We start from the raw sequence: 12,272 nt of genomic DNA on the forward strand, positions 1-12,272 counted from the left end.
TGTCTAATTTTTTGTAAGGATGATCTATGAATGAATACCTAAAAAATAGATAGTTTGGATCTATAGAAAAAAAATTGTAGGGTACCCTAGGGCGTCCCTCAAATAAAATTATTTGAGGATCCTCAATAGAATGGGACTGTATATATATATATATATATATATATATATATATATATGTCATGGCAGGCACTATTCACATGAATAGTAACAACACTTGCTTGCCTTTGCCTTTTGTCATGGCAAATGAAATGTGTCCTCTTTTTTTTGGGTCGAACCTGGTAAATAAGATGTGAGTGAAGTCAGTGATGCTACTCGCTTCTAAAGCATCTCTTTTCTTCCCCGGCACTCGACCTTTTTTTCTTGGCCAGTGCCTGTACTCTCACTTCAAGAAAGAGGACAAGGGTGAAATAATATAGAAGAGAAACTGCTTAGCCAAAAAAGAAAAACTTATTTTGCATTATAGTGGGATTATAGTCTACCGATTCCTAAAAAGTAAAACAAGCACTAGGGTCTATCCTATATCCTCTGAGAGGTCGGTAAAGTCAGTGATGCTCCTTGACTGGGAAATTCATCCATCGAAACCATCGAGTTTTGAGGGAACATCCTCTGAGGTGCACCCGGAATATATAATCTCTCGGATGTTGGTGACATACCAGGATTTCTCTGAACCAATGGAGACATATATAATCTTTCCGAGGTGGAAGGAACAGCATCGGCACGTTGAGAGGCCACAGCCAAGTCGTCATTCCTTTGAGATGCTGTGGACATGTATATCCTCTCCGAAGTTGGATGTAGAGTAATATCAGTTCTCTGAGGTGTTGAACCCATGTGGTCATGCCGATGAGATGTTTCAGGCGTGTATAGCCTCTCAGATGTTGAAAACATGGTGGTGTCATTCCTTTGAAATGTTTGGCCCATACTGTCATTCAGGTGAGATCCTGCCAGCATGTATACCCTCTCCGAAGCTGGATGTAGTGTTGTATCCATTCTTTGAGATGTTGCACTTATCCCGTCATTTCTGTGTGAAATCGGAACCATGTTTTCATGAGAGGCAGGCACAAATACCCTCCCAGAAGTCAATGCCATAGAAGTATCAGTCCTTTGAGATGTCAGTGCCTTGTTGCCATTCCTCTGAGATGTAGGCACACGATTCCTTTCAGAACTTGGAATATTTTGAGTCCTTTGAGATGCTGGTATTGAGGTTTCCATCCAATGAGAAGTTTGAGGCATATTCTCAGTCCTTCTAGGTGTTAGTCTTGACGCTTCCATCCAACGAGATGTTTGAGGCATATACATCCTCTCTGAACTCTGGGTCAGTCTCATTGACACACCTTGACTTGGTATATCTCTTTCTGGTTCTGGATGCGTAGCTAGTGAGATCTCTGCACTGGATAGATCTCTCTCAGATGTTGCTGGCCTGACAAGGGGCACTCCTTGACTAGACAAATTCCTATAAGCAGTTGGAGACACGGATAAGACTCCTGGGTTCGGTAGATCTGCCTCAGACGTGGGAGTGATGGACAGTGGAGCTCCATGACTTGGTGAATCACTCTCAGATTCTGGGTGCATGTCTGGTGACACTCTTTGGCTAGGTGAATCTCTCTCAGATGTTGAAGGCAAAGCTGAAGACATGCCTCTACCAGTCAGATCTGTCTCAGATGATGGAGGCAGAGGTAGCGACACTTCTAAGCTAGGTAAATCCTTCCACTGCTGCGCAACCGTCTTGATCTGGGTGTAAAATTGCACACCTGCCCTACCTACAATTTTGAATGGTAACTGCAGTTATGGAAAAGGTTCAACCATCCTCAACCTGTGTGTATGTGTGTGTGTGTGTGTGTGTGTGTGTGTGTGTGTGAGAGAGAGAGAGAGAGAGAGAGAGAGAGAGAGAGAGGTTATACCACAAAAATTGAGATCACTACCAAAAGATGCCTTAGATCCATCAAATGAAGAAAATGGCAATGGAATTGGAACAGGGACATTGATTCCAACCTGAGATATGTCAAATCCGTGTCAGTTAGTAAAATGCAAGTCACACCATAAATTAGAAAATGTCTACCAGATGAGAGCATTCTCTAATTCCACTGAAGATTCCATGAAATTACTAAAAGAAACATATTTATTCAACCAGCATACTTTCAGTTCAAACTTCTCATACCCTCCCTGGAGCCAACATGGTTCCCTATACTTCTATTAATATGTATGAAAACCCCACATGTATGCTGGCATAAAAAATTGTAACATCTAGCCCACAGAGAACTATAGGAGGAACGTCATGAAGCATCACCCCATAAGTTCTCATAACCTGCATGATAGAAGAAAGAGTTGGCTTACCAGCCCTGCCTCAACTTCATTCTGGAACTTCCTTGCAGCAATGCCGGATGTTGTGAATATGGAAGCTCCGTTACCATACCTAAGGAATCGTAAAACAAGATATAAAACTGATAATTGTAAGTGCCTATATTTCAAACGAAAAGCCTGTTTCAAGAAGTTGCAATTGATGCCAGAATTTTGCGGGGAAAAAAAATTGAAAACATTATATTAAAATAAAAAAACAAGAAGTAACTATGTTTCTCATAAGTTGCATCCATAACCAAATAATGAGAGTCTTCATTTCACGACTTTAATGGATCTTGGAAACAAAAGAAAGCAGGAGAGCGAGTACCTGTTTCTGTTTATAATTGATATGGCCTCTTCTAGGCTGGCAGCCTGTTGGTCATCAAAAACAGAAAGTTTCGTAACCAATCTACAACTTGTAGCAAACTCACACAAATATGAGAGTGGACAAGTGAGAGAGAGAGAGAGAGAGAGAGAGAGAGAGAGAGAGAGAGAGTACCTGCATGCAAAGAAGAACTGGTCCAAAAATTTCTTCCTGCCCAACACAAGATACAATGCTGTCAAGAATATGCCAATCTCTTTGGTTTCAACTCTTCTTCCACTGAGAATCATAATTAACCAAGTCCATTTATTCCGAAGACATAGAAGAACTGGGAACATGAAAAGATTACCTTAAAGCAATCCATGTTGGTTGTAACATCACATAAGATTGTAGGACCTATAAAATTTCCATTCTCATATCCTGGAACCTACAAAGTCGTGTTTGAAAAATTCAGAGAATGTTTCTAGAAAGCAAGCTCCTTACACACGCTCAGCATGTGACATATAGAACACTACATGCTCCTTCATTGTTACCATGAGATCGGTGATAAAATGATACTTTATCAGCAAAAGATAATATAAGATACATATTAACATGAAAGAATATAAGAATATGGAAAAAAGCAGAAAACTGCTAACGGAGAAGCCATGCTACAAAAAGGGAAGGAAAGTAATCCGTAAAGTACATCAACAATCAGCATTGTTGTCACTAAACATAGAGTGCATGAAACCAACTTCTGTAAATGTATAGAAACTCAAGGTGAAAATTCACACAGTTTTTCCTTTTTTGCATCCTTTGGATGATTGCATGCATATTTTGAAGAACTTTCAAGATACAGCAAAACTATGCATGAATCATGATTTGCTCATAAAATAGAACAAATTAATGTATTTTATTGCCAGCACCTTAAAAAAACAAAAATATATATTCTTATATTTCTCTTAATTTGATCTGTAAAATTATTAAAAGCCACCACGGGGGAGCAACCAAACTACACAAGCATACAAGAAATAACCACCCAAAGCTAAGGATTCTAAAATCAGGATAGAAGAAAATAGGTGAGGATAGAATATGCCATCCATGGAGCTAAAAATTATCCTTCCTTGATATGGTCACGTCAAGAGAAATTACCTAAGTCATATTCCCTAATCAGTGCAGCCAAAAGAAAATTTCAAAAAACACCTCCCAGAGTTTTGGTAATATACTGAAATTAACATGTTTTTCAATTTGTGTTTATGCATGTGCACATGTGTAAAGCATTTCTTCATAGCAAGAATTGATTTATCTCATCTTAGCTGATATCAAATACGTACCCTAACATTTCTCCCATCAAGCAGAAGTCTAGCACCACTTTCAACACTGCTCTGAACTAATCTGCAAATGCAATCCTTCACCTGTGAATTTAGAAACCTTGTGAAAAACTATAAAAAAAACTGCATTAAGCATATCATCTAAATAGGTTATACAACATGTTTCCATGAGAAATTTGAAGGATCTTTTAGTAGGAAACTTAATTTATAGATGAAAGAACAAAATTACAAAAAGATATGGACATGTGTTCCACCTATTGCAAGAACAACAAAAGGCACAAAACAAGCAAAGTCACACTCAATACAAAACCCGAGCCCAATCAAGGTGAACTACACTAAACAGAACATCTCTAAAGTGCTTAGACAAAGGCATCAACAAAAGGAGGCCAGAAATTTAATTGTTCTCAAACAAAATTCAGTTCCTCTTCCCCATCCTAAAAATTCTTCTATTCCTCTCCTGATACACAACCCAAATAAAACCTAGTACTCCATAGAGCAAAGATTGCAACTCTCTTATTAGCCCCCATCCCAAACATCCCTAAAAATTCCTCGATCAACAGAGAATAGCAATCTCTTGGAACTAGAAAGACCCACTTCAGGCCAAAAGCTAGCTCCTTACAAGACACAGAAACTAAGCTTTCCAATTAGTTCCTTTTTTATAAAGAAAAAAGGCAGACAACGCAGAAGGATGTATTCACCTCTTTTGTAATAACTGGGCCAAGGTCTGCACTGGGATCTGTTCCTACATTCACTTTAAGGGCTCTGACATGCTCCAAAATTTCGCTTTCCCTGTAAAACATAAATAGACCACCAAGTTTAGTTGAAAACTAACTTGCTACCTATGCAAAGCACAGGTCAAATAATAGTTTTTTAAGCCAAAACAAATATTGTTAAGTTTATGACAAAATAGAAATACTTTTATAGTTCACATAATAAAAAACAGTTTAAAAATCTAACATGTAAAATAAAAGGAAAATTAATATCAACCCTGCACTACTGACATTCTAAACTTGGTCAGTCTTAATTTGGCTACTCTTTCCAATTTACACTAACCCATGAGAAGACTTGGTAGAAACTTTAACCCTTCCCATTAATATGTTAACTAATATGGGAAGCCCAACAGGCAAAAGTAAGAACCCCACAGATCACATCTCTTTTAGTACCATAGATGGACACGTCACTTTTTTAACAAATTTAGCCCAAATGCAACATTGGACGAGCATTAATGTAAATACAAAATCAGATCCAACTGTTAGATGTGAGCTAATATATAAATTACAAATAGATAAAGAATGAGTAATAATAACCACAAGTTGCAAAGGATAAACAAGAAAGTATCTCAAAGTTGTAGGCAAACTCGAGTAGTTACGGACTAAAGACACAACTAAGTTGAGCAGTACATGTTCCAGTAACATTCAAACTTCGAAGAAGAATATAGGCATGTAACTCCTACTATTAGATGCAGTGAACTCAGTAGATGGGAAGATACCAAAAAGAAAAGAAAGGAATGAAACATTATCAGATCAAACAAACAAAATGCATTACCATGGCCTTGAACCTCCAACAAAAACAGCTGTATTGAGAGTCATACACCTTTGTCCTGCAGCACCAAAGCCAGCAGTAACCAGAGCATTCAAGGTAGCATCCATGCTAGCATCAGGCATGATGATTGCATGATTTTTTCCTCCTATATTAGACTAGGGAGTTCACAGAATCACCAGTTAGAAAGCAAATTTAGTTAAAAAGAAAATGCCGATTGTGTGTGCGGTTGGGTGGGTAAGTGAGAGAGAGAGAGAGAGAGAGAGAGAGAGAGACTATTCACCTGAACACGTTTTCCCCTAGCAACTGCCCTCGCATATATGTGCATCCAAGCCTTCACAGTATATGAACAAGAGAGAGTAGATATAAAAAGGAAATTAAACACGTAAGAGTAGAATGGCATATACTCTCATATATTTGAAGTCCAAAGTTAAACATATGTGCTATGACAACCTATTGCAGAGGAAAAAACTAACTACACTTACTCAGATTTATGAGCTCTACTATCAGTTTAATGATTTAATTTCATACCCATGAACTATTGATGCAGAGGCCTCCAAAAGGTTTATTAAAGCCTCTCTCTTGTCCACAAACTGTGAAGGCAGTGAGCTTAAAGTGTTTTTAAGGGCCGGGATTAAAGGGTTATTTTCATATCAATGGCTAGGGCTGGAAGGTCCCCAATATATGTGTTTCTCATTATGAGCCTTTGAAAAAAAAATTTGACAGAATATATAATCAGATTAGACAATTGTTCTTGGGCCACTCTTTCCCTAGACATTCAGTTATCATCGTTCCAGCAATGGTCTTAAAGCTTCCTTTCCCTAGAAACTTAGTAGAAATTTTTCTTTTCTGTTGCACCAATGATAAAAGCAGTGGATAGACTAATGGAACACTTCAGCTCACAAGGACAATCACGTAAACAAATTCAATTCACAATGACTTTGAGTTTTTCACCATGTGAAGATGTAGAGAAGGCCGACAAGGTTATATGTGAGTGCGCTGATGTGTCAAGTGAATCTGAACTTCAAGTCATATCTTCAGGCACCGGATAGACATATAAATAATCATGAACCACCAAACTGAAAGAAACTTACCGTATTTGAGCCAACAAGTGATACAGCTTTTATGTCATCATCATCACATACATAATTAATAACGTCCTGCTCAAATTGATTTTCAAGAAAAGTAAATTTTGTCAGTGCTTAGAAAAGATTAATTAGCAACCCACCCCAGATTTCAAATTGACATTACCTAATCATTTACAGAACGGCATAAATTATTGGAAAAGACATAAGGTGCAATGGGAGTGGCCAACAGCTTGGCCACCTGTTTTAATAACATATATTAACCCCGGAAAAATGGCAACTGCCATTTGTACAACTACATATTAATGTCTTTCATTTTTCTACTTAAAACGCAGGAGATTTCCACGACTAGAACTGTGGCAAATACGTACAAATAGATGGAGATCCTGATCAACAGAACTTACATGGGTGCCATGAACAATATTTAAGACACCATTGGGTAAACCAGCCTCCCTTGCAAGTGCTGCAAGTATCATTGAAGCCCCTTAAACAAAAACAATGTCAGCCATTTCAATTTGTCAATATGGGCACAGTAAAAGAAAAATGAAACATAAGATTGCATTTCTAAGAAGATGCATAAAAAAAAAATGAAGTCCAATGATACAAGGTGTAGCATACAACAGCTTCCATATAACAAATGATCGATCTACAGATATCATTGAGAAACATTAGAATGACATACACAAAATTTAAGAAGTGCGTCAATATTGATGATCTTTTGTGGTTTCCTATTTGTAGGAAAGATCTAAACCTAGAACCTCACCAACCCCACACCTTAGCATTACCACCCTTCTTTTAATGTATGGCTTTCCAACTAACACTAAGGCACAAACACAGTTACCATTGATTAAACGCATTCCCATATGCACATGTATGCATTAGCATCACTTAGTTGTTTAAAATCTTAAATACATACAACTTACAAACATGAATTATATTCATTAATTAACCCACAATTCCCACTGGATAACCTTTTCACCACTTATATTGATTAAATCATTGTCTTCATATCTGGAAACTTGCTAGAAATTTGAATCTGGAAACTTCTCTAAAGATGATTCTCCATGTAAAACTCTGATTCATATGGAAAATCAGAAAAGTGAAGGGGGTGTTATTTTTATTGGATATCACTTATCAGTGCAAGTTTTGTTCCAAACTACTGCCAGTAGATCCATGGACAATGAATGGAATTGTAGATGTTCAACGGCCTCCATATTATTGCTTAAAGCAGTACCCAAATACATGCTTTCAATTCACATACAACAGCAACATGCAATCCAAGTAGAAACAAAATGTCCTAATCTTGAACATGATAGTAGCGGATTCAAAGTCACCTGGATTATTTTCACATGGCTTAAGAACAAATGTATTGCCACATGTAACTGCAATTGGGAACATCTGCAAAACCGTGGAACAGTTACTCAGGAAACTCATCTTATCTTTTTCCACAAACCACACAAATAAAAGACTCCTAAGTACCCAAAAAAAACAGTTACGTGATTAACAATAGAAACTTAAATGCACAAAAAAGCTACACAATCTAAAAGTTTGTCTTCCGTAGTTTAAAGAAATGACAAAATGCATGAGAAAATAAGCACATTAACCTAAACTAAAATAGGAAGTAAAATCATATAAAATTGTCAACTGAGTCTTGCAGAAGGTTTTTAAAAACAATGAAAAACAAACCACCAACGAAAAGAACTGAGAGGTAATGTAGCCATACCCACAAGGGAATCATTGCTGGAAAGTTGAAAGGGCATATCCCGGCACAAACACCTAGTGGTTCCCTAATGCAGTATGTATCAATACCATTAGATGCATTAGGAACAAACTCCCCCATTTGTAGAGTTGCCATCCCACAAGCATGTTCAACCACCTCTAAAGGCAAAAAAAGAATAAAACCAACTCACTTTTGGTTAACACTGGTTACAGTAACAGAAATGGCAAAAAGGCATGTGCAAAGACTGACCTAAGCCACGGAGCACATCATTCTCGGCACCCTTCAACGTCTTACCCTGTTCTATAGTGATATTCATGGCAAGCTTGTCCTGAAAAGAGTAGTGTTGTGTTGTCAACATTGAGATTCATAAGTCCAGGATAGAAATCATATATTACAATAATGAATTTATGAGACTCCAATTACTAACGATATCTCTCCGAATGAGCTCCTGGAGCTTAAACATGATACGTTGACGAGTGGTAATAGGAGTGTTTTTCCATGACGGAAAAGCCTGCTTGGCTGAACTAACTGCAGCTTTGAACTCTTCATAGGTAGTTAAAGGAACATGAGAAACAACCTCTTGTGTTGCCTAATTAAGAAATCAAGCATAAATTTAATAATATAACTGATAAATGCGTCTTTCGAAAAGAGAATAAGATGATAATTAATTGAATTTTGTGAGCTTACAGGATTTACTACATCAATGATTGAACACCCTTGAGAATCAACAAATTTCCCTCCAATAAAATTAGGAACCTTCAGCTACAATTGCATCTAACATAAGTTTATAATACCCAACTCATTCAGCAAAAAGCAGAGAGAGACAGAGCAGAAGTGGAAAAGCAGCCTCATTCGACCACCTTTAACATCAAACCTTACCGGTTGGTTGTTTTGTTCTGATGACCCCCCACTGGTAGTAGCACTTGTACTCACCAGAGCAGATCTGTCAGGTCTCCATGACTTGAAACTTTTTTCTGATGAAATAAGTTAAAAATATAAAGTTGTTAATGATTACTGATAAATTTTCTGATCTATTCTAGCTATTCTATCCAGAAATCCAAAAGTTTCTAGCTATTCAATCCAGAAATCCAAAAGTTAGTTTATCAAATTTTCTAGCTAAAACCTATACACTCTTTTGGCCTTAAAAGCTTGCTTTTTTCTTACAAAGAAATCCGCCGGCTCCGAAACTGGGGCCCCCCTCCGAACCCTACAATCTTTTGGAGGCAGGAAACTCTGGCAAATAGCTAGATACCTTGAGGAATCGAATCTCAGACCACATGGGAGCAAACCTCTTACATGATCTTAGTGGCCACTCAAAACTAGGGTACCATATGCACATGTCTGCTAACTCTTCAAAGTCCTGCAACTTTCTCCCAATCTTTAAGTATAACTATCAGTTAACCAAATTATTAAAAACTAAAAATCAACACACTTGCGGTATCAGAAACTACTACCAATGTAGATATGACCTAATATTTAGCTTACAAAAGTATGGTGAAAGCTTCCCTTTACAATCTTAGTGGCCTCTCAAAACTGTAATTTGGATTTCACTAGCAAATGACTTTTCCTGTTTCCAATGAATAGCACCGTTGTATGAATATGTGCCCTTTATATTAAATATAATTGCTCTTCAACTGCAAAGAAGTCCACCTCAAACCCCAATACTAACTACGCATTAAGAGCCTAATAAAAAGGCCACAGTAGCATGCCACTACCCACCAACACACTGTACAATGGTACAGATTCAGTTTTCTAGCAACTTAGAATATGAACTAAATTTTTTTAAATCTTGGGAACAAGAGGAACCTGATAGATTTCCTTGACGGATCTTGGCTTTGAGGTTATACAGATGCCTTGGTGTTGACTGCAGTTCAGGATTGATTTGCTTGAGAGTCTTAAGAACTTGACGTGGTTTCACACCTGCTTCAGTCATTTGCTTGATTTGTCTGATCTCTTCCTCAGTGAAACGACGACTATACGGATGCTCTGACATGTCCTTTAACGCATCATGGTTGTGATCCCCATTTTTTATTGTAAGTACCCATAAATCATCTTCCTTTTTCCCAATGGCTTCAAAAGGACAATTTATAAGGCGTGAACTTGCTTTCCTTTTGCGCTTGCTTTCATCAATTTTACGCCTATTGCGATAAACACCTCCTCTATCACAACCAAGTATGACTCTTCTGTCTTTCCTCGACTTCTTGATGGTCACCACATATCCTTGACTAGCACCAAAATCACGAACATATTTGATGAGGTCTTCACGATCTTCAAATGTACCCGGTTGTGGTGGAAGCATCTTGTTCTGCTTTGTAACCTCAATTTCACTTTGAGCTTCCATTACCGATGGTAGAAAGAAAAAGCTGATAGATAAACAAAAAAAGAATATATAAACATGGTATTGTTTGACAAAGAATAGGATATAAGAACTTCACTTTTTAAAAGTATGTATATTTGAAAAAATGAAGTCCTAAGGCTTTCACCATAAATAAGTCCATAGACAAATTAGGCATGAAACTTATTTCTTCAAACCTGCTGAGTCTTGAATCTTGTAAAGATATGGTCAATTTCATGAGTGAAAAATAAATTGTTGAACCACAGACCCACAAACCAATAACTTTAGCACACCTAAATATTTTGACAGCACCAATCAAATTTAAATTATTTAGGCACATGGTAGCAACATAATGTGCAACCCATACAACAAACCTGGGAACCTCTCCAGACATATCGAAGACAATTGTTCCTAAAACTCATGTGTGCTGTAGAATACAGACAGTCAAATCAAGGGTTCTACTATTATTCTACATCAAGCAAGAATAGGCGACTTGTTTCAATCACAACGTTCTCATCCTATAAGTTATTAAAGATGAATACCATTATACCATGATAAGTTATTAACCGACAATGCAATTTTTTCAGTGATGTCTTCATTAAGATTGGCCTCAAAATAAAAAGTGGAAGCCCTCCAGTGCAATAGCATCACTCTTGTTTCAACCATTGAGACAAATGTGGATATTCTCACACATCAGAACACAATTAGATTAAAATTCCACAATGTGCACCATGGTTTCTACTTTATAGAACTCTAGAGAGTAACCATGGGAATGGAAACGATTGCTTAAACCTACTTTCTGTTGCCAGCATAGCTCATAATCTTTTTTCTTTTTTTCTCTTTTTGTCTGAACTCAGTAATCTTAGTTTAGAACTCAAATTGGACAACTTTCTGTAAATCAATTTTGCAAAGCATAAGTTATAGAAACAAACAAACCCCAAAAGAAAAAAACAACACACATACAATGTTAGAGTGAGACTCTTGAAAACACCAGATACCTCTCTATAACCAGCAATGATTTCTATCACAAATTAACAAAAAAAACTACAGACATAACAGTAACCTAAAACAAAAAAGGTGAAGGTGAAAAGCTTACCTGATTGAAAATTCCTAGGTCAGTGAAAACTTGCACTTACAGACCCAAAATTTCACCCCCAAGTGCCAGCACAAAAATACCTGGAAAACAAATTCAACACCAAGAAATTAATCCCAGAATCAAATCTCAAAGGAAATGAATCTCAATATAGAAACAACAGATATAATGGGGTTGTACAGATCAGCAATGCCTTAATGGAGAGTCTTATTGTGTTAATGCATACCAAAAACATATTTGCAGCAATAAATTCATTTTTCTAAAATATATTACCTACCCATAAACGGGAAAAAATAAAGCGCAAATATTTGAAAATAAAAATAGAGATTTTGATCTTGGAAATGGAAAGTGAGGGAAAATTTTGAAGGTTACAGAAAAGGATCGGGACGCCCACTAGTTTTGATAAACAGGGACGCCTCACTTGCTTCAACGACAGTGCCCTCAGAGACCTTCAGATGCGATCTTCGTCACGCGCTTGAGTGGCGCTTGTGAGTTGGATGGGGTTCGGTTGATTGTTGAGTGGTTTCACGCGCT

At 37.2% G+C, this 12,272-nt stretch overlaps 1 protein-coding gene across 6 annotated transcripts; it reads right to left on the minus strand.

The window, feature by feature from the left end:
* Positions 1-428: 428 nt before the first annotated feature.
* LOC103335150 (methylmalonate-semialdehyde dehydrogenase [acylating], mitochondrial-like) lies at positions 429-12,272 on the minus strand. 6 transcript variants are annotated; one of them, XM_089055876.1, is made up of 22 exons: positions 12,016-12,153; positions 11,741-11,821; positions 10,843-10,880; positions 10,117-10,673; positions 9,190-9,284; positions 8,998-9,072; positions 8,738-8,899; positions 8,560-8,638; positions 8,314-8,468; positions 7,925-7,988; positions 6,995-7,074; positions 6,600-6,665; positions 5,789-5,839; positions 5,512-5,663; positions 4,665-4,755; positions 3,970-4,050; positions 3,006-3,083; positions 2,834-2,869; positions 2,663-2,706; positions 2,332-2,410; positions 1,899-1,989; positions 429-1,757 (listed from the first exon to the last, which is right to left on the minus strand). In XM_089055876.1, exons 4-22 carry the CDS (start codon positions 10,649-10,651, stop codon positions 517-519), a joined length of 3,255 nt encoding a protein of 1,084 aa, XP_088912002.1. In that variant the 5' UTR covers positions 10,652-10,673; positions 10,843-10,880; positions 11,741-11,821; positions 12,016-12,153; the 3' UTR covers positions 429-516. The 6 variants fall into 6 exon arrangements, with proteins under 6 accessions (XP_088912002.1, XP_088911992.1, XP_008236387.2 ...); XM_089055866.1 differs by lacking the exon at positions 10,843-10,880 and having other exon boundaries at positions 11,742-11,821; positions 12,111-12,272; XM_008238165.3 differs by lacking the exon at positions 10,843-10,880 and having other exon boundaries at positions 11,742-11,821.

Source organism: Prunus mume, linkage group LG1, assembly GCF_029339155.1.
Source record: "Prunus mume cultivar Tortuosa linkage group LG1, ASM2933915v1, whole genome shotgun sequence".
In the NCBI taxonomy this organism is placed as follows: Eukaryota; Viridiplantae; Streptophyta; class Magnoliopsida; order Rosales; family Rosaceae; genus Prunus; species Prunus mume.

What these genes read in the sequence shown, in the direction of transcription:
- LOC103335150 (XM_089055866.1), bottom strand. Translation starts at nt 10,651, where the DNA reads ATGGAAGCTCAAAGTGAAATTGAGGTTACAAAGCAGAACAAGATGCTT. An exon ending in GTTGGAGGTTCAAGGCCATG is followed by an intron (nt 4,756 to 5,511) that starts GTAATGCATTTT and finishes TATGTTTTACAG; the next exon opens with GGAAAGCGAAATTTTGGAGC. An exon ending in TCAATTATAAACAGAAACAG is followed by an intron (nt 2,411 to 2,662) that starts GTACTCGCTCTC and finishes ACGATTCCTTAG; the next exon opens with GTATGGTAACGGAGCTTCCA.